This window comes from Danio aesculapii, chromosome 16 (genome assembly GCF_903798145.1).
Source record: "Danio aesculapii chromosome 16, fDanAes4.1, whole genome shotgun sequence".
NCBI classification, from domain to species: domain Eukaryota; kingdom Metazoa; phylum Chordata; class Actinopteri; order Cypriniformes; family Danionidae; genus Danio; species Danio aesculapii.
This window is the reverse complement of record NC_079450.1, coordinates 37748398-37771556: the sequence shown is the minus strand read 5'-3', so window position 1 is coordinate 37771556 and position 23159 is coordinate 37748398. Positions and strand designations below refer to the sequence as shown.

At 35.8% G+C, this 23159-nt stretch overlaps 1 protein-coding gene across 1 annotated transcript in view; it reads right to left on the bottom strand.

The window, feature by feature from the left end:
* itga10 (integrin, alpha 10) overlaps positions 1–23159 on the bottom strand; it is a 76130-nt gene that overhangs the window by 50580 nt on the left and 2391 nt on the right. Inside the window, exons 3-7 of the mRNA XM_056474848.1 lie at positions 10351–10462; positions 8213–8319; positions 8040–8128; positions 2000–2114; positions 1785–1912 (exon numbers count right to left, since the gene is read on the bottom strand). Coding sequence (XP_056330823.1) covers positions 1785–1912; positions 2000–2114; positions 8040–8128; positions 8213–8319; positions 10351–10462 — 551 coding nt within the window. The remainder of the gene's footprint in view (positions 1–1784; positions 1913–1999; positions 2115–8039; positions 8129–8212; positions 8320–10350; positions 10463–23159) is intronic.

Genomic DNA, 23159 nt, shown 5'->3' with positions numbered 1-23159 from the left:
TTAAACAAATACTTAGTAAATTGTTTAAAGAAATTAAAATGTTAAGTTCAGAGAACTTAAAATATTAATTAAAAGATTTCTTTGCTGCCTAATGCGTAAGTTAAACAAACCCATTTAAGTTTTGACGCCAAAACTTGGTATTTTTAAGTAATGTCAAGTTATATTAACTTAATATCTTTAGTAATGACAACAGTGGAGTTTACAGTGTATGAAGTTTTAACACACAGCTGGCATGAATAAACATGTTGCTCGAATGTTTCTAGCATGTTGTTAGCATGTTAGCATGAACAGCATTTTAACAGAAATGTTAGAGACTATTATCCTGACAGAAGCTTTTCCATGTTAACTATACATTTTCCACCACAATGCGTAGACTGTTTTCATACTAACCCTGTTACTTTTGAATAGTAGTGTGTATATCTGCCTTTATATTTTAGGAACAGATAATCACCATATTTGGGGGTCCATGACATTAAAAGGAAAAAAATAGGAGAAAAAAAAACATTGGTCTTGCAGAGGTTTGAGGTAATTTTCGTATAACACACAGAAGTAGCAATTTGTAGGGGTTGATAACTCTAAAACGAGATGAGATTGGCATCTCCACTATGCGCTCTGCCCACCAACATGAAGGCCCAAAACTGCCGGAGCAAGAATTGCTCCACAAACCAAAGGAATTTCCTTTTACCTCATGTTGCCCCCAGTCTGCCTAACGCCTTAAATAGCTTCAATAAAAAACACACACAGAAATACACGTTCATTTATCCATCTCTCATTCACTCCATCTGTCTATCCATGCATCCATTAGTCCAAATTCCCTCTCACTTTCTGATTTAACACATTTCATCTACCTTACATTCATACATTTCGAACTCTGTCCCTCTTTGTCCTTCTCCTCTAGAAACCACAAGTTCTGTCTATCCGCATTAATAATGTGATTTATTTTCGCCATCTGCCAGTGCTGTTTCTGGTCGGGCTGAGTTCTCGACTGTGGTTTTGTTACTCACAGTCGCTCATACTAGCTCAGTGCATCAAAGCTACTGTAGATGGAAGTTAGAGCTGCTGATGACAGGATTTAAGGTTAAAAAGCAGGTCTACATGTCTGTCAAAACCTCAGCCAGGTCTCTGTTACCTACAAGCATGCAGTTTAAACAGTGTTGAACAGAGTTTACATGATTTTTTCAGTTGTCTGTACATATACTGTATATTGTTATTCTCATATTATCTTATTGTTATATATTTAATAATTATACAGATTGCTCACACAAATCATATATATAACTTACACAATATCTTAAACAACAAAAACAACAAAGGTAACTTCAGAAAAGTAGCTATTTGAGCAATTCAAATAGAAGAACAGGTAAAACATGTTAAAAAGAACTCATAAAACATGTAACTTCACTGCAAAGTAAGTCTAATTTGGAATAAAATGTATGTCAAATGCTTAAATGTAAGTATAAAAGAATTGTACACGACCCTAAATACTTTCCATGCCAACAATTTCTGTCAATTTTTGATATTTGCCCTTTTTATGGCCATGCACTCCTCAAATGAATATAATTATGACTAATCATGTCAAACTGTCACACCAACATGTCCTACTCGATCAAAAAATGCTAAAGTTAACTTGCAAGTGTATAAAAATAACCTTCATTTAGGATATTTTAGGTTACAAAAACGTTGTGTGCAACAAATCTGGAAGAAACATATTTTTAGATATTTCTGACCCATGGGTTAAATGCTAAACAAACAGGAACCACATAATTTATTAAACACCAAGATACCTGCATTTGCTCAGGGCTAATGTGGAACTTGCTGAGTATGTTGCTGAGGAAGTTCTGCACTTCATACCATGGGTAGATGCTATTAGAACCATCTAAAACAATCACTATGTCCATGTATGTGGTGCATCCTGTAAAAAATACACCAAAATGATCAGTTAAATGCAGTTTTTTGCTTGAACAAAACAGGTCTGAAGTTTTAAAGATGTTTATCATACTCTGTGCAGTTGGTGCAATGACGTCCTTGGGCTCCATGTCGCTGGTGACAGATGCACAGATTCCTGTGCTGAATAGTGATGTACCACATTCCTGGGACCACAGAGGAGCACAGGCCTAGATGGCATAAAGAAAAAAGTTTACATCCCAGATTAAAAACATTTTAATTTACCCATTATCAGTGGTGTAAAGTTACTAATTACAAATACTCAAATGACTGTAATTGAGTAGTTATTCTCAGGAATTGTAATTTACTAAGTAGTTTTAAAGATGTGTACTTTTACTTTCCCTTGAGTACATTTTTAGTGCAGTATCTGTACTTTTACACCACTACTTTCCTTCAACCTGCAGTCACTACTTTATTCTTTCTTGTCTATGGGTATTAGAAAAATCAGTCCAGTAATTCCTGTCCAATCAAATTGCACATAGAAGGTAAATCACATGATAATGAACTACCTCAAGACATGGGCAATTTATAATTGCAGCAAATTGTTCGGAAGCATTAAAAGTGTCCAAGAAGATGTCCAAAATCTTTACACACATTGACCCAGAGACTGTTTTGATGCATGTCACTGATGAAAAGTTGTTAATGTTTACTGTATGATGACCGAAATGGCCTTAAACACCCAGCAGGCACAAGATGTCAACATTATGTCAGATTGACGTTGTACCCCAATGTCATGGGGATGTTGCATTTTGTTTGGAAATGAAAATGTCAGGCCTACGTCAATGTCTAACATCCAACCTAAAATCAACCAAATATCAATGTCTAATGACGTTACAGCTAGATGTTGTGTGGATGCTACCACTATGACAGCTATCAGATGTTGGATTTTGGTATACCTGACGAATAAATGTCAATATCTGACATCAATATGACATTGGTTTAAGATATTGGTTCGACGGTGGGTTTTGGTCGGTTTCTAACAACCTAAAATCGACCAAATATCAACGTCATCTGGCGTCATTATTGGACATCAAAATAACATTGTCCTTAGACGCTGGCTAGAAATTTAATTTTGGTCACCTGCTGTCAAAACTTAAATCGAACCTAATATTAACTTCTTATGACGTTGTGTGCCTGCTGGGCTATAACTTAATGCACTACAGAATGTTGCGTTTACACACATCCACAAATTACATGTAAATGCATCAGCTTTTTACAGCATAGTACTCACTACTCACTACTCTTGAGTACTTTTAAAAGGGCTACTTTTTACTCATACTTTGAGTAATATTTACAGCAGATACTTTTACTCTACTTGCACTACATTTTTTTGGCAAGTAATGATACTTTTACTTAAGTATGATTTTTCAGTACTCTATACACCACTGCCCATTATCCAAATTTCACCACACCTAATTTCTCAGAGATTTGTTATTTTTAAACTCCATCTTTCTGTGAGTCTGTTCTGATTGCTCAGATAACCCGTTTTGTTGTGATTGGTCTACCACTTATAACATGTGTCCAAAATGAAAAGGGGATTGCATAAACAATAAAGTGCAAAGTGCACTGTATTAGATTCATTGCACAATTTCAGTGGTTAGTTTTTGAGAAAGTGCGTATGCTCTAAAATTTGTGTTTGGATCAATAAAAAATACATGAATAAAAACGTCGACAACACAAACTATATAATATTTTTGTGGCTGGGTCAAAGTACACATTTATAGTTTTCAAAACTATTTATATTCATAAACAGCTTCATTACATATTGCACGACGTGTATCCTTTTAAAAGGCACAACAAGGATGCTTTAAAGGCGCATATAATTATCTAAAGTGAACATATTTGTATCTAAATGACACACGCTTTTTTTTTTTTAAGATATTGCCCCTGTGACTGATTTTGTACTTTTATATCATCTATAAACATGGCTAACTTATTTTGAGCAGCATTTACTTTCAACATATGACTGATAAGTGCACAAAAAATCATGGATTTTGTAAGCACTTCATGTTAAATTCTGTGAGTAAATGTTAAGTCTGGTATTTTACTTTTTCTAACAAATTGTGTCTGTTTAAAGGGAGGGAAACAATGTGTGCTGGTCAGACCAATAAAATCTACTGAAGTGAAGTAAACCAGGGAAACTAGGAGAGGGAACAGAAAGAAAGCAATCAAGAACCAAAGAAGAAATATATAATAGGAAAAAGTGTAGAGCAATATAATATTGCTAAGGGATTTCTCCTTCATTGCTCCTGCTACTTACACCACTTAAAAGTATGGGTTCAGTCCAAATTTTTTAAGAAAATGAATCTAAATATTAAACTTTAAAGTGTACAGTAAAGACAATGTTTCATTTCAAACATTTCATTTCAATGTCTTTTAAACTTTAAATTAATCTAAAATCCTAGAAAAATCACTCTGGATAAAAATATCAGAGTAGAAATACAATGCAGAACAGACTTTTTCAACATTAATAATACATTTCATTTTCACACATCAACTCAGCATAATTGAATGATTTCTAAATCTAATTATTTTTCCCCTCAAAAGAAGAAGTGACATTTTGTTTTAAATGTTCAAATCTTGTGAATAATTTGATGTTGATGCTCATTTATGCCAAAATTACATGCGTCTGAGCAAAGTTTAGGTATTGTTGATGTCTCTAATGAAACATTGTTTATTTATGCCTGAATTTTTGGGGTCTTTTACTCTGAATAATCTGAAGAGCGGATGAAATGTGATTTAAAATAGCTTTAAATGTGATTTTTTTTCTCTCCTTTGAGATATAATCACCAAAATTGGTTAATTAAAGAAAGAACAAGATGATTATGAGAAGAGAGGGAAAGTGAATATGAATCGAGAACTGTTGATAAACTCTGGTTATTGTCATAAATGCTTTAACAGAGTTGGCGGCTGCTCCTGCAATGAAGCAATTTAAACGTACTTGGTGGGAATGGGAGGAGGAAAGGGGTAAGAAAACACATAAAAATAGTACGTCTTCAAAGCGTACCATTTTATTTGCCTGAAAAACCATTGTGAGGATTGGTGAGGGAAAGAATGGAGAAAAAGAAAACATGCCAAAAGTTGAAAGAGGGAGAACGAGACAAAAGAAAGACGGCTTTGGAAGGAGTGGTTAGACTGAAGGGGGTAAATGTTCTGTGATTCCCCACCCTGTTATTACGAAGGCCTGAAACAGAGGGATGGAAGGATATAGGGAAAGGAAAATGAGAGAATGAGTGCGAGAGACAGAACTGAAGTGGCGATGAGGGTGAGAGGTGCTATGGCTTTTCCACGGCCTGTTATTACAAAGGGCTTGAGTCACATTCCTATCCTGTTATAGCACTGACCAGCGGAACAAACACAGACTCGCAAATCTTCAAACAGGTACATTCAATTAAACGCTGTGCTTAGTGATATTTGAATCCTCAATGTGGGGTTCATTATGTCCATGCTGGGACTGATAGTTTTAGTTGGCATACATCATGGTGAACTATGTGTGACTCCATCCCAGAAGCTGCGCTCACTTGCTCTCCATTTAACCCCCTGTCACACAAACACACACACAAAACATATTTTTGTATGAACGCAACGGCAAAGCATTCGCTCGTTCTCGTAAAAACAGTCTGACTACTGGCGAAAGCCACCCAGCAATTCCACCAAAGCCACAGCGGAGTGGCTCCAGAACTGGACTGATCTGGTTCACTGCTTTCTGCCCAACACAAAAAAGCCTTGTGTGTGTGGATGAGAGAGTGTGTGTGCGGGGAAAAGAATTTTAGAGGCTGAAACCATGAATATATTATGAGGAAAACTGGCTGGTTTGCTCCGCTTTGGGTCAGGTGAGGTTTTAGCTTGTTTTTGTCTATCATTTGCTCATCCATCCATCCATCCATCCATCAATCCATCCATCCATCCAACTCGTCATTATCCTTTAATGAATAATGAATAGTTCACACAAAAAGGAAACTACAATCATCTGATCCCATTCCAAATCTCTGATTTTCTTTGGGTTCTATTCAAATCAGAACTTAGTTTTTCTATAAGATGATATTTCAAGTCTTAAGTGGCAGTTTTGTGAAAGAAGTAGCTTTAAAATTCCATTGTTATTCACTATAAATCTTGCATTCCAACCTAACCCTTCTTGGCACATTGTTAAGTTAAACAGTAGTGTCCATTTTTTTTGAATGAATCAAGATTTTTCAATGAACGATTCATTCAAAATTTGATGTGGTTCTCTTGAAACAATGACTCATTTCCAGCAGTTAAACAATAGTTCACACAGAAGTTTACACTTTGTGGTTTCAGAACTTTATGACTTTATGAAGAAATTTCACTGTACACAAAAGAGGACACTTTAAAGAATGTGTGAAACCAGTGGTCATTGACATCCATAGTAAGAAAACAAGTCAATGTGGAGGATGAGTAATTGACAGAGTTTTCATCTTTGGTTGTTCAGTCCCTCATGTTATTTTAAACCTATTAGACCTTGGTTTGACTTGGTTCAAAACGCCTACTGTAGATATTGAGTATATGAAAGGATTTCTGTCCATAAATTGAAAGAATGAACCACCAGCTTATGCATATGTTTCACGCAGCGGATGCCCTTTAAGCTGCAACCCATCACTGGGAAACATCCATACACGCTCATACACTACAGACAATTTTAGCTTACCCAATTCACCTATAGCGCCTGTCTTTGGACTTGTGGAGGAAACCAGAGCACCCAGAGCTCATGCAAGAGAACATCACCCAGAGAACAGGCAAACTCCACACAGAAATGCCAACTGACCAAGCAGAGGCTCGAACCAGCGACCTTCTTGCTGTGAGGCAACAGCATTACCCACTGCGCCACCACATTGCCCACCCCAGAAATTGTAAAACATCAAAATGTACACAAGAAAATTGTTAAAGTTATGCAAAGGAATCAAGTAAACTGACAAAACAAAACAAAACAAAACAAAAAAAATTTAATTCATCAATTCATTTTGGCTGAATAATCCCTTTAGCAGGCAATCGGGGCAGCCATTAACAATAGATAATTACAATATAAATTCATCTTTTTTTCATACAAACCAGTCATATGATGAATGAAAGCTCATGTCCTTATTCATAGTGAATACTCTGTAAAAAGTGATTAGTTACTTAAAGCGAGTAAACCAATTGCCTTAAAAGCAACAAGTTAACTTTACAAAAATAACGTAAGTAACCCACAGTAACTTGGAACTGTTAAGCTCACTTAAATGTATTATTATGCAAATTGTACACACTTAAAAAAAAAAAAAAGTAAACTAATCACTTTTTCCAACACACATTTATTATATTTGTTTTTTCCCAGCTTTTCTGTATCCAACAAAATGAAAGTAACTAAAATAAATCTGCTCTTCCAGACTTCTAAATTCAATACAGGCTATAATTGTAGATTTTTATGGACTGAATGAAGCACCAAATATGTAACATTGTAATAATTGCAGTAATTATTTGAAAACATGCTAAAATAGTCTGACACTGTAAAAAGGGATTAATTGACTATGCGTAAGTTATGTAATTGAAAAAGTGAGTACAATTCGCATAATTATAAAATTAAACTTAACAGTTCAAAGTTACAGTGGGTTTACTTACATTATTTTTTTAAAGTCAACTTGATACTTTTAAAGCAATTGGTTTACTCGCTTTAAGTAACTAATCACTGTTTACAGCTGAGTAAATACCACTTAAATTTATCATTTTGTTTTCCACAGGAAAAAGAAAGGCATGTGGTCTGGAATGGCGTAATGGTTAGTGACAAAACCTTAATTTTTGGGAGAACTATTTTTATATATGCACACCCATACAGTATATGAACACTGACACTATAATGTGTCATTCCAATAGTGGCCCTGTTTTGCAGGTGGTCACAGGCAAATGATAGACAGTGGTCATAACAGATGGTGGTGGCTGTATGAGACAGAGAGGATTTCAGAACCACTCATTCTAATGCCACACCACAAACATGTACACACTCATGCCCACTCACACATATGGTGCATGTATATATATATAACATCTCTTAACAATCCAAATATTGCTCAAAATCATCTACAGATTCTCAAATATAATCTTACCAGGAAGCCTTCTGAAGCAGTAGGGGTCAGCGTCATCCCCAAATGAGAGTTTTTAAGATTTCGAGACACATTCTGAAATGCATTTTCACCTGTACACAGAATAATACAAAAGCATATAGTAAACTAGCACTCAGTCAGTTTATGTACATTTCAGTTTACAGCGAGTTCAATACCTAGATTAACTTTGGAGCAATTGGAATTCTCATCTTCCACAATGCACTTGTAAATATCTCCCTTCCTATTATTTTGTGGTCCATCCCATGGAGCACCAACTAGGAGTCTGATTTAAAAAAAACAATGCATCAGTCAAAATACAATAACAATACAACAGCCCAGGCTCATTGGAAATACATGACCCAGCCAACAGTTTTGTGAAACATAAAATTCGTTACTCTGGACACATATTGTTGTATGATTCAGATTACAAATTCACTAGAGGGTGTCATAGTTCCCGGCCTTTTCATTAATTAACCACGATCAGACTGGAGGTTTTCAATACAAGAAGATAGACGTTATTGAACATAATAAAGCAGAGAAAGTGCAGAGCAAACATCTGAACAATCTGAAGTCTCTTCTGGACAAAAGAGTCTTTTTTCTGTGCCCTCTTTATACAGATTTTCCTACCACCTCTAGGTGCTCTCATTTTACCTTTTGACCATCTTAGGGTGTTTTATTGAGAGGTCTGAGGTTTCATGTTATTCTTGGCCCTGTCCTCCGCAGCGTAAACAACTGTTTTTACACCAGAGATGTGTTCTCCATAGATGCACCTCTTCTGAATGTTTACACACATTGTCATGATGGTACATAAATTTGATGATATATTACTCACTCTCCTTAATGCCTCCTACAAATATAGCTTCATATGAGTATTTTACATACATATTCAGTAATTCTATAGGTAACACTTTATTTTGATGGTCCATTTGAGTATTAATTGACTGTCTGCTTAATGTCTACTGATACTGCTCCTTCAACAGACATTTACTGACTATAAGAATCTTTACAAGTGCATGTCAATTTACAGTGACCCTAACCCCAACCTTACAGTCTACTTATAATCTTATGAGAATTAGTTGGCATGTAGGTGCAATATAATTTAATTCAACAAACGGACCATCAAAATAAAGTGTGACCATTTTATATATTCAGTTATTCTCTAGCATCTCATGTGTTGCTCCTGCTCTTTTGCAGGTTTTCTCATATTACACAAACCCAGTTTTAGAGCCTGGCTCATGTTTACTACACACTACTCCATACTTTTAGAGAATACAAAATCTTCTTCAAGGGCTACATTTGGGAAATCTGTAATACGTTACTTAGGGTACGTTTTCTTGTATGTTGCTTCTTATACACGTTCACAGGAAGGTGAGGTTTGTCATACAGATAGATAAGCAACCAACTAACCTTTACCCTTCCTTAAACACAACCAATAGTGCAATAATGTACAATAATGTACTTTTCTTCTATTTTACCTTGCTTTTACCTGTCTTATGGAAACGTGCTTCACTGGACTCATACCAATGCTCTGCAACCACTGTACAAGCTGAGCTACCAAGCAAGCTGACAATGCCAGAAAGGTCCATATGAAGATAGATATGTGAGTCTAACATATTATGCAAATTAGACACTGTTCATTTCTTTTGTGATATTAATTTGGTCTTGTGCAACAAAAAATATTCTTTATTTACCAATAGTATGTCTTTGTAAATATCATTAGTGTTAAAAGGAACAAAAATTGTTAGCATTGGTCATACTGCACCCCATCATTCTTAATAAACTACATTCAAACAGATTTCGAGGTACATCTTTGCAGTTTCACAAAAAAATGTAGGCTGAAGCGCATATTTCCAATGAGCCTGTGTTGCAGCACAACAAGAAGCAGCACAAGCAGCAGTACAAAGGAGACTCTAAAAGAAAAGCAAAGCGTTCCATAACTTTTATGCCTGTTTTATTATGGTTTGCAATCAGCCGACATGGTTTGTTTACCCTGAAATTAAAATTTTGCCATTATTTACGCATCCTCATGTTGTTCCAAATACAAAATAACCTCCTTGTGACACATATGGATATAGTTTATGATCTCTTTTTATGAATGTTTTGAATCTTGATAGTTTTGGATGAATATACTTTAAATGGAAGCACAGAAATCTCTTAGATTTGGTAAAAACATCTTCAGTTTTGGAAGACGAACAATTCTGTCAATAAATGTTGACAGAATTTTAATTTTAGGGTTAATTAACACTATATGAAACCTAGTTCTTAAATCTAAATGTAAGTTATAAAAATAAACAAGTACCAAAACATTACTCACAATTTCTCCCCATTGTCCTCATGCTGCAACACAGAAAAGCCAAACAAAGCATCTTCTGGTCCACTGAAAATCCTTGGTCTCTTTACATCAATATTAAAACATTCACACAGCCCTAAAGGAGAAAAAGAGTGAGAGAGTCGTATGAGTACTAGATACTGTAGTATACAATATATTAGTAAATATTAAACACATCTTTACTCCAAATCTAACATATTGGATCATTTGAATGGCTATATAGTGAAATGAGCCAATCAGTTCAAGTTCATTTATTTATAGAGCACATTTAAAAACAGTCACAAGACTGACAAAAGTGCTGTACATAAGACAAAGTAAAATAGAATAACAGAATATAAAAACATAGAAATAGGACAAGAGAAACTTGTAGCAGTGGAAAATGTAAAAAAAATGTAGCAGTAGAAAGGACTATTAAATAATATTAAAAAGCTAAATAGGTACGTTTTTAGGAGTGATTTAAAAATAGATAGTGATGGAGCCATTCTAATCTCAAGGGGCAAGGTTGAGAGATAGGTTGTGGCGAGATTATGAAGGGATTTAAATATCAGTAAAAGCACTTTAAAATCAATTCTGAATTGGATGGGCAGCCAATGGAGGTCCCTTAGAAGAGGGATAATGTGGTCATATTTTCTGCTATTAGAAATAAATCTTTTGGACCAACATTTTGCAGCATTTTGGACCAACTGAAGGCGAGAAATTTGAGATTTTGAAATGCCACAGTAAAGTGGATTGCAATAGTCTAACCATGATGTAATAAAAGCAAGGACAGCCATCTCTAGTGTGGTGGGATTTAAGAAATGTTTGACTTTAAACAGCAACGGAGTTGATAAAAACTGGAGCCAATAACCGTACTGATCTATTTGTCTAGTTTCAATGACTCATCAAGGATGACACCCAGATTTCGCACACGGGGGATCTGAAGGCAGATAAGCATCCCAGATTTAGGCATGTGACCTGAATGTGGGCTAAAGACAATCACCATGGATTATCATCATTTATTTTTAAAAAATTGTTGGATAGTCAGATTTTAATCTCATCTAATCACCTTAGTAATGTATTAAGAGCGAGAGGGTCATTCCTCTTAATAGGTAAGTCAATCTGGGTGTCATCAGCATAGAAATGGAAAGACACCCCATGACTTCTTAGAATAGAATGGCAGAAGCATATATAATGAAAAAAGTGAGGGAGCTAAGACTGAGCCTTGAGGGAGGCCACAAGCGAGATCAACAAATGAGGATGAGAAGTTACCTAATTTTACTGAAAATCAGATATGATGAATAGGTTTTTAGTTAATGTCAGGTTTAGGCTTACAACAAGGGTTATGGGTGTCTAGACTAATTTATTACCCTATCATATCCTGATTTAAAGGATAAGTTATTGTTAGGATTAGATTCAGGAGTAGGGATAAAGTTAGGACTACATTTTTGGACCAGTATGTCCAAAAGACAAAACAAAAGATCTCACTTAAAAATATACATGAATGTTGAAGTTGGTAAGATCTTTTAAAACCATTTATTTGAAATAGTAATGTCTGTAACATTATACATATTTTGACTGTCCTTTTTATCTGTTTAATTCAAAGCACAAAATAAAGGTATTACTTAAAAAGTATACATGCTTAAACAGTTGCCATGGATAGAATGATAACATACACAATATTTATATGCTAAGATAATAAATATGTGGAAACATGAAGATATATTCATTTTGGTATCTCAAATGTCCAAGCAGCAAGAGACTAAGAGCAGTGAGGAACAGCTGTATTTGATGAATGAACTGCATGGATGGAGTGACAGACAGACAGGAAAAGGTTAGAGAAAAAGAGTTTGCAAAAGAGAGAAGAGAGGGAAAAGAGAGGGAAGGGCGTCGGTTGCAAAACTACTGAACATAGTGGTTCCCTGTTATGACATACAGACCTGGCCTTTATATGACTGTGAGAGAGAGAGAGAGAGAGAGGTGAAGTGAACGTGAAGTTCACCGGTGGATTTGTAGCTCATGGTAAAAGCAATTCAAAATAAACCAATTGACCAAAACAGCCTTGTGGAACAAAGATGACCAGTCAATCACACTCCCCGCATAATACAGACACTGAAACATATCTTTTTTGTGTGATACGGGTTTTGACCCATTCGTACACTGAGGTCTCATTCACTGTGGGTGAAGTTATGCTCTGAGAGGATTTCATCGGATTGTTTACCCAGAAAGCAAAGGGGGAGGCTTTGAGGGAGGGGGCAGGCAGGGAACCAAACTCCACAGACCTCAAACAGGGTGCCTACATTTCTCTCTTTCAGTCTCTCATCCCCTCTTTCTCTCTTTTTCCAGTGGAAGGAGAAGATAGAGAGGGATCCATATGAATCAAAGAAGAAATGAGACAAGGTTTTTTCTTTTTTCCATCCTAATAATCCCATAGTTCTCTTGTGCTCCCATTTTTTCCCCCGGTTTTGAACTCTTCTTCCTTTGTTGCAAGTTATGCTCACTATCTAAGAGACATGCAGATGAGCGTTCTTGCCATTGCTGACTTTGCAAGAATGCCTGATATATATAGTCAACTCAGTCTCCCAGGAAAATGTAACTATTGTATATTTTTGGCAAACTTATGTCTAATTCATATGAATTTGACCGAAAATGTTTATTTATACTCTCCCTTACCCTCTCAATTATTCACAATGGTTGCATCTTCACTTCCAACCATTCATTAACGCCAGCCCATGCCATCCACTCTGCCCACTGACTATCTGAAGTACACTGTTATCATTGGCCTAAACTCCCTGACCTTTGTATATTTCAATTACTGTGCTCTTCATTCACCACTTATGTATTCAGTGCAAAAAATGCCATACTACTATCATAACTAAATAAACATGTCCTCTAAATATCACATGCTCTTTAAACACCTTCCTCCCTACTCTGTCAATCTTCTTCTGCCAATGTCTTTTCAGCATGTTTCATTATTAAAACTGTTGCAATATTCAACCAATTCCATGTGTGTTCAATAAAAAGGTCAGGAGAGGATTTTCTTTAAGGTTTAACTTATTAGCAATTTAATGGCTACAAATGAATAAAGTTAAATGCAAAAGTTACATTCAGGAGGTGTGCAACAACTTTCATTTCCTGACTTCAACTCATATAGACAACTGATATTAACAGGTGGAGTTTAGTGAAATTTGTCACTTGTTAATCATTTTCCAGTCCTCCATTGGCCGCACCCATACATACGTCCTCTTTTTCTACGAATTCTCTGCACAACATTAAGAAGCACAAACTTTCTCAGCAAATATTCTGTGTTCAGTTTTAACATCTTTCTGCTGACAGGAAGTTTCTGCAGAGCTCAAGTTAATTTTGGATAAGCATGTATCTAGTAAATACTTTGATAGTATGCACAGCATCTCACACTCAACAGTAGAAGTTCAGTGACCTTTATATGACCTTTTAATTATCAATACAAATAATTGTTTAATGAAAAGAAAAAGAGACAAAATAGAAAAATATATTTTCCCTTTTCCTGAAAAAAAAAACATCCACATTGTAATATGTAGTAAGTTGACCTTACTTAGAAAAAATGAGGAAACCAATTGCACTAAAATTTCTAAGTAAAGTAGTGCAATAATTTTAAGTGAGCATAACTTAAAACTGCTTAATTTACAACTTCTTAATAAAGTAAACTTCAGTACCGTTTACTCAAAATAATTAGTCTTAACTTCTTATTAGTGTTCACATTACTAGGAAAATATTAGGAAACTGATTGCTTTAAAAATCTACCAATACCATACTCACTCAGGCCCGTTTAAATAGAAGTTGATATTTAGCCGCACCATGTTGGTGTTTTGTAACATCTAATTTTTATGAGGTGAGTCGTTAGCCCAATGCTTAACCCCCAGCCCCAGGACATACACTACAGACATTTTAGCTTACCCAATTCACTTATCACTCCACACAGAAATGCCAACTGACCTAGCCGGGGCTTGAACCAGCAACCTTCTTGCTGTGAGGCAACAGCATACCCATTGCACCACCTGTTTCCCCTCATCACTATTCTGACCTCATTCTCTATGATTGACATGCTTCTGACACATGACCACTCAAAAGTTGTAAATACATATTATTGTAAGTCAAGAATCTATTAAGTTTAACAACTTAATGTGCTAAAAAATTGGGATTACTTGTTTAAATATTGTAATGTGAACAAACGTATTCATAATAAGTTAACTGCACTTAATTTTATTAGTGAGAACAGCTATTGCTTTTTACAGTGCATCAGTGCGCAGTTCTCTGTATTGCCAACATACAAAAACGTCTTGCCAACAAACCTATGCTCACTCTCATGCAAAACCCACCCATTTCAACTTGTCTACTTGTCTGCTCGATAATATTCCATCTCATCTCCTTCAAGCTATATCCACTTCATTTGTACAGTACCTGTACTTACATCAACACATCCCTTTACCCATAGCATTTTAGCAGTCTTGGATAACACCACTGCTCCTTAAAGCCATGCTAAATCCAACACTTTCAGAAAATTACAGACTAGTATTCCTTCTGCCATTGCTTAAACACTTGAGTGAGTTGAATTCAACCAAGTTTCCAAGTCTTTCTTGTGCATAACAACGTCCTGGACAGTAACCACTCTGGCTTAAAAACAGACATTCTGCTTTGATTGAACTTCTCTCAGTTGTTGAAACCTTGAGACATTGGTTTCCAAATCCTCAGTACTAATCTGTACTCTTCTTGAATTTGTCAGATTTTTTTGTCATTTTTGTTTTTGTCATTTGTCACTTTTGATATGATTAACCACCAGATTCTCTAGGCAATCCTCCACTGGCATGTCAGAAACAACATTTCAGTGGTTCAGATTTTACCTCTCAGGTAGGTCATTCAAGACGTCTGGGAATGATAAGGTGTCCAAGTCACAACATCTAGCTACCGGGGTGCATCATGGCTCAGTTATCACCACTTCTTTTCTCCATCTCCATGCCATCACTAGAATGACAGTAATTCCAATGAATTCCTAATGATGCGATGGTAGCTATTTGTATGCTTGTCTGACAGATATTTCTTCATGGATAAAGAAACATCACCTTCAACATAACCAAAACAGAGTTTGTTGTGTTTTAAGACAACCCAGTGCTTCATATAAATTCTCCATCCAGCTAGACCTTAGAGGATAGCCAGGAACCTTGAATTTTTGTTAGATTATCAGATGAACTTTACAGACCACACTGGTAAATCTGGTAATCTAGTAATCCGGTAAAATGCTGCACCACCCTTTGTTGAAACTCTTGTTTGGTTTTAGACTATTTCTCTTTAAACCAACACTTTCAGGCTTCTGCAAATAGTCCAGAATGAAGGAGTGAAAGTGGTTTTTACAAGAATTCACATTTAGCTGATGATTTATCATAAGCTTGTTTGGCATGCTATACCAGGAGAGAGCCCTGAGCTCAAAGGATCCTTAAGCCCAGGGTTCCCTCCCATTTGCAGAGCGAGAGAACATGCAAACTCTGCAAAGGACCAGAGCCGGCAATGTTCTTGCTGTGGGGCAACAGTGCTAACCACTAGGCCGCCGTTCCACCCAATCTATGAGAAAAAGGAGGAGTAGGGGAGGAAGGGGGTTTCTTCCAGACGAAGATAAATATGGAATGAAGATTGTGGTTATATATATATAGTAACTTAGGAATCACACGATTGGAGGATCAAGATTAGCTAAAGCGGGACCGGCTGTGGTAAAACATAAGCACGTGACCCTCTCAAAATTAGTTTATAAATAAACTTCACTTAATGAAATGAAAAGCCCACATACCACACCTCTATTTATCAGATTTTGTTGATTCCCAATAGCCACTCAAATTCATATTCAAGGCACTGATTTTTGTCACTGCAGTGTAAATACCTTTACCTGAACTCACTACTTCAAACTTCAGGCTATGTGCACTACTTCAGACTTAGACTATGTGCCTGCCAGAAGCTTGCATTCTGCAATTAAAAGCACAGTATGGTATTGTAGAGGGTGTAAATTCACAACAAACAAAGGTGTAGTTTGATAATGCCATGACTGAGTGTGGAATCAGATGTTGTTGAGTGTGGAGCTGTCGTCTGCATTGAACCCTTTGGTGCTCATGCAGAAATCATGTTCAAGGATGAGCTAAAGTTTTCAAAACCTATCATGATAGTATGAAGTAAAGTAAGGCTTTTTTCCCCAAAACCCATCAAAGTGATATGAGGCCACTGAAGCAATTGCTAATTTGAGACAAGAGTGACGCGTCACGAAAGCAGAGCTTCTATTACGCCTCAGTCAACCACTTATGGTTCTTCTGGTTGTGATCATGTTTTACTAATCTAAATTCATTTTAAGCTTCTGTCATGTGCTGTGTTGTGCAGTCCAAAAAAATTGACAACATATTTTTCTCTGTTTTTTATTAAAATCATTGTGCCTTTAAACGGCACGTTGCAGTGCCATCTAAAAGAGGCAGAAGGTCGCTTTCAATGACTTTCACTCTTTCTGTTCCATGCTGGCAGAATAACTAGCTGCTAAACAACTAAAAGACAAATCTTGTTTCGTCAACACATTAACCTACTTCTATTAATCTATTAATCAACTTGTTCCTTAATTATTTATTGTAAAAACAAAAACTTGCTACATAGACACTTTTCACAGCCCCAACATAAAGTTTCTTTGGATAAAAGCATTTGTTAAATGAATAAATGTAAACATGTTTTTATTAAAAAGCAAGCACCCCAACCATAATCGTCTCTGCAGCATGCAGAGATCATGAATAAGAGCATGTGTTTTGTACAAACTAGCCACTAATTCACCAAAATATAATATGTATGATTTTGTATGATATGAATGATATAACAAGTATGATTTGTCATTGTGTTGGTATATAACATCTTCAATCTTTAGTCTTTTTACCCACACAGGATTGATATTTCTGATGTCTACAGTCAATTACAAAAACACTGTTATGCCAATAATTGGCAACAATTAGCAGTTATAATTCTTTGTCATTTGTCACTGATTCATCTAATAATGTTAAAAAGTCTTTATGGGTCACTCAATCATTCATTCAAAACCAATGTTTTAACAATTAATTCCACCAATTAATGAAAACCCTCTAAATTAACAGCAGAAACTTGAATGCTAAAAAGCTAAAATCACAAAAACTCAAGATTTCCCAATCAATAACTATTGTTTTTATTGAAGAATATGCTTAAAAAATAATATATTTACAGTGCTCAGCATATACACCCTTCACAAATCTATCTTGTAATTCATATTTTCAATTGGAAGCTTTACAATAGTATATTTGTGCATATACATTAGATTAGACAGTATTGAAGCCAAATCTGGAGCTTATCGAACAATATAACTATACTAATACTAAAATTATATGGTATAGAAAAATGTTAAATACAAATTTAAAAACAGAGGAAAAATCAAGAGAAGCAAAAAAAAAAAAAGTTTTGTAGGTTGTAATTTTTTTTCAATATTTTGCTTGAATTTAATTTAATTATCTTTTAATTTCTAAATATGTTTGTGTGACTAAAATATTATTTCAATAAATATATCTGTTTAAATGCACCAAAATACATTGCCTATATTCACAGAGAAATGGATCAAAATATTAATTTTCAAAATGGGGTGTACTCAATTATGCTGAGCACTGAATATAGAACCTATCATAGAGGACCAAATAAAAATGACACATTTAAACTCATTGAAAAATGTACAAAAGCACACACATCACTTTAACTGGGTGCTCAGCCAAACAGCAAAAAGTGCATAATATATATTCAAAAAGGTGGCAACACCAAAGCTCCAAAAAGGCCAATTTATTACATTAAAAGGCTGATACAAGACATGTAACATATCGAGCACACAGCTCTTCATCAGACAGTGTTCATCCCAATAAGTTGCTCCTTTTTGTACACTTCTGGAACACATGATCACACATATTATCTCACAACAAGAAAAATAGGAAAATTAAAAACATCCCAGACCGAGCATCAGTTGTTGTCAAATATGATGCACATATAAAAAGATAAAAATGGGGATCCTTGCAAAAATGAAAATGTACTTATTATTTACTCTTCCTCAAATGGTTATAAATATTTATGAGTTTGTTTCTTCTGTTGTACACAAAATAAGTTATTTTGAATGCCATAGTTCCAAAAACAGCTACTATGGAAGTCAATAGTTACAGGTTTCCAGCTTTCTTCAAAATGTCTTTTGTGTTCAACAAAAGAATTAAGCTCAAACTGGTTAGGAACAAGTGAAAGGTGATGAAATGATGATCACATAATTTTTGCATTAAAGAACTATGCCTTTGATGCAGAGTTTGCACTGTATTATTTTCAAAGTCATTGATCAGAGTGCTTTGCACACTGCAAAACCTGGGGTATTGGTGACAGAAGCTTACACACTGCATGACTACAAAGAAACAATCGCTAACAACTGGCTCGCAAACTATTTTTCACAATGAAAATGCACATGACAACTTATAAAGACAAAAAAACACAAAACCACACATGAATATAGACTTCAAGCTGGAAATGAGACCTCAACGTGACAGGCTATCCCAGACAAAACATCAAAAAGACATGGGTGCTCCTGCCAAAGTTTTCCCCATGCTTTCTTCCGTATTTTTGGTTCCAAAAAGGCTGATATAGAGACAAAGCACAACACATCATAATCTGAAAGCCACACCCGTTGGAGGGTGAAACAATCCCGTTCCATTGACTTTGTATTGCGGAAAGCTCCTTCCTTGTCATTTCTAACAAATAACAAAAATTCTTCTGTCAAAAGGTGATGGGTAAACCAGCTGAAAAAAAATCTAAATTAGTCAAGTGTTTTTTGTTTTTTGAAGGCTTTACAGTTTGGTAGCTTATATAAAAAAGTTCTTGGTTTATTTACTAGTTTGCTGTACACTATGCCACGCATTCCTTACCCATTTGGCCTCCCAATCATCCCCATCCACCGAATTAGCTGTATCACCATTTCTCATTCCACCTATAGTAAAGCTGGTGTGTGGTGAGTGCACTGGCACCATTGTCCTGTGGCAGCCGTTGCATTATCCAAGTGGATGCTGCACACTGGTGGTGGTGTGGAGAGACCCCCCTCATGATTGTGAAGCGCTTTGGGTGTATGGCCATACATGATAAATGCACTATATAAATACACACATTACATTCCATTACAGCAGCTTTTGGGTATTGTTCTGTTTTTTGCTGTAAGCCAGAAATGACAAGAAGGCAGCCTCCTGCAATAGAAAGTCAATGGAATGGTCTGTATTGATTTACCCTTGGGTGTGGTAGTGGTCTAAATGTGTTCTGTCTTTATTGTGGTTTATAACTCCTCCCTAAACTTCTTGCTTTGCTAAATCTTGCCAATAATAATCGCTAATGAGCTTTTTTTAGCCAGAACTCAGAACACACAACAGAAATTTTGAATCACCAACAGGTCGAGATATTTACCATGACAAACATTTCACAGGCGACACATTGGCGATGGCATCTTTGATAATCACACTCCGTGACCCTCATTTGAGTGAACGAGCCCTGATTTGCCTCCAATTTCAGACATTTATTATAGATTTAACAAATAAAAAATCTGGGCTAAAGTAATGCAATGTGAACTCGCATACTGTAAGTATCACCATAACAACAGCCTGCATCAAATGGTTCCTGCCAAAACTAGCCTGATTTTGTTAAGTCTAAACCAGGGGTAGGGAACCTATGGCTCGGAAGCCACATGTGGCTCTTTGACCAAAAATATGTGGCTCTCCAGCTGTCTCCCTACAATAATATGTTAAATTTAAAAAGATATGTTAAGTTTAAAAAGTTAAAACTGTTATAAAAAATTCAGCTTCCTATTGATAATACAATTACAATGACCTTTTTTACTGTATTTTTTTACAGCAAAATGAATAAGAATAAGAATAAAAGGACATTTCAACTTGAATCGCGACACCCAATGGCTCTTTAAAAGAATGCATTTGCCAAAAAAATTAGAATTGGCTCTTTGCTGAAAAAGTTTCCCGACCCCTGGTCTAAACCCTTCATATGCATGATTTATGTGCCTTGAACTATCTCCAAACTCTCTTCATCCAAAATCCCTCTTTTCACATTTACACTTGTTGTGCTCTCGATCTTCAGTGTTTGTTTTTGTGTGTGAAAGAGATCTGAAGTATCTTTGGTCCTGTTTCTCAGCTCTGTGGGTTTTCTTGGTCCATGCAGGCTCCGGGGCCTGTCATGACAACTGTAAACATTTATGTAGCTTGGTGGTGAACAGTCTGGAAAAGCAGTCCAGATTCTCTCACTCCTTACGCACAGAAAAACACACTTATACGCTATTACACACAGAAAAATCCATACCGAAACACTGACATTCTCAGCCACCGCTGGAGGGATGTCACTTTAAATGAGTCTTTTTAGAAATGCAAATGTACAGTTCAGCCATGCCAGTATGAGTAATATGTGAACACATATGGGACACATTACTGAGAGAGAACATGTTACTAAGAAACCCGCAGAAATGAGAAACAATTTGATCTATGTTAAATATGGTTTTAAAAATGTTCTGTTATTCCTACAGTCTATATTTGAGTCAAAGATATAACAAGCATCTGTAATAAAGGAAAAAATATTATAGACAAAAATTACTAGGCGGCACGGTGGCTCAGTAGTTAGCACTGTCGCCTCACAGCAAGAAAGTCGTTGGTTTGAGTCCTGGCTGGGCCAGTTGGCATTTCTGTGTGGAGTTTGCATGTTCTCCCCATGCTTGCGTGGGTTTCCTCCGGGTGCTCCAGTTCCCCCCAGAGTTCAAATACATGTGCTATAGGTGAACTGAATATACTAAATTGGCTGTAGTGTATGTTTGTGATTGTGAGAGAGTAAGGGTGTTTCCCAGTGCTGGGTTGCAGCTGGAAGGGCATCCACTAAATAAAAAATATGCTGCATAAATTGGCGGTTCATTTCGCTGTGGCGACCCTTGATGAAAAAGGAACTAAGCCGAAGAAAAATGAATGAATGAATGAAAAAATACTACTTAAAACACAATCTGAAATATTAGATATAATATTCAATTATTCAAAACTTTCAAAAAAATATTTGTAACAAGTGTTGATGTAGCCATTCATTCATTTTCTTTTCGGCTTAGTCCCTATATTAATCCGGGGATGTCACAGCGGAATGAACCGCCAACTTATTTATGCCCTTATAGCTGCAACCCATTTCATGGAAACATCCATTCACACTTATACACTACGGAAAATTTGCCTATCCAATTCACCTGTACCGCATGTCTTTGGTCTGTGGGGGAAACCGGAGAACCTGGAGGAAACCCATGCGAACGCAGGGAGAACATGCAAACTCCACACAGAAACACCAATTGACCCAGCCGAGGCTCAAACCAGCGACCTTCTTGCTGTGAGGCAACAGCACTACCTACTGTGCCACTGCATTAGCCTGATGTAACCAATACATTTTAAACATTCTAAACATTTAAACTTTTTAAATGAACAATTTGACTTTGAAACACCTCAAATTACCATCAGGAGTCACAGGTATTCATTTTGTTTTGCCTGTATATGTTTTTGAGTGATGGTAACCCTTGACATGGACTACATCTTGGATGACTTTAGGGTGAGTAAAAAATTATTTAATTGAATTTTTTTGAGAGCTGTACCCCAAATCTTTCTTGGGTTTGGGTTAGATAAAGTGAAATAAAATAATTAATAAATAAATAAATAAATAAATAAATAAATAAAGGCTGCACGGTGGCACAGTGGGTAACACGTTCGCCTCATAGCAAGAAGGTCGCTGGTTCGAGCCTTGGTTGAGTGAGTTGGCATTTCTGTGTGGAGTTTGCATGTTCTCCCGGTGTTCACATGCGTTTCCTCTGGGTGCTCCGGTTTCCTCCACAGTCCAAAGACATGCGCTATAGGTGGATTGAATAAACTAAATTGGCCATAGTGAATGAGTGTGTATGGGTGTTTACCAGTACTAGGTTGCAGCTGGAAGGCCATTCGCTGGATAAGTTGGCGGTTCATTCTGCCGTAGTGACCCCTGAACTAAGCCGAAGGAAAATGAATGAATGAATGAATAAATGAATGAATGAATGAATGAATAACATATAGTTGAAATCAGAATTATTGGCCCCTTTTTGAATTTTTTTTCTTTTTTAAATATTTCCCAAATTATGTTTAACAAAGCAAGGACATTTTCACAGAATTTCTGATAATATTTTTTCTTCTGGAGAAAGTCTTATTTGTTTTATTTCAGCTAGAATAAAAGAAGTTTTTAATTTTTTTAAAAACATTTTAAGGTCAAAATTATTAGCCCCTTTAAGCTCATTTTTTTGATAGTCTACAGAACAAGCCATCATTATACATCATTATACAATAACTTGCCTAATTACCCTAACCTACCTAGTTAACCTAATTAACCTAGTTAAGCCTCTAAATGTCACTTTAGGCTGTATAGAAGTGTCTTGAAAAATATCTAGTCAAATATTATTTACTGTCATCATGGCAAAGATAAAAGAAATCAGTTATTAGAAATGAGTTATTAAAACTATTATGATTATAAATGTGCTGAAAAAAACTTTTCTCCGTTAAACAGAAATTGGGGACAAAAATAAACAGGGGGGCTAATAATTCATGCAGTTTAATAATTCTGACTTCAACTTTAATAACTTTTGGGGGGAATTCGCACCACAACTTTATCACATGAACTAACTTTGATGTCATTAAAGTATCAAATGATCAAATAGTCAAAAAACTTATTGATATAAATTTTGG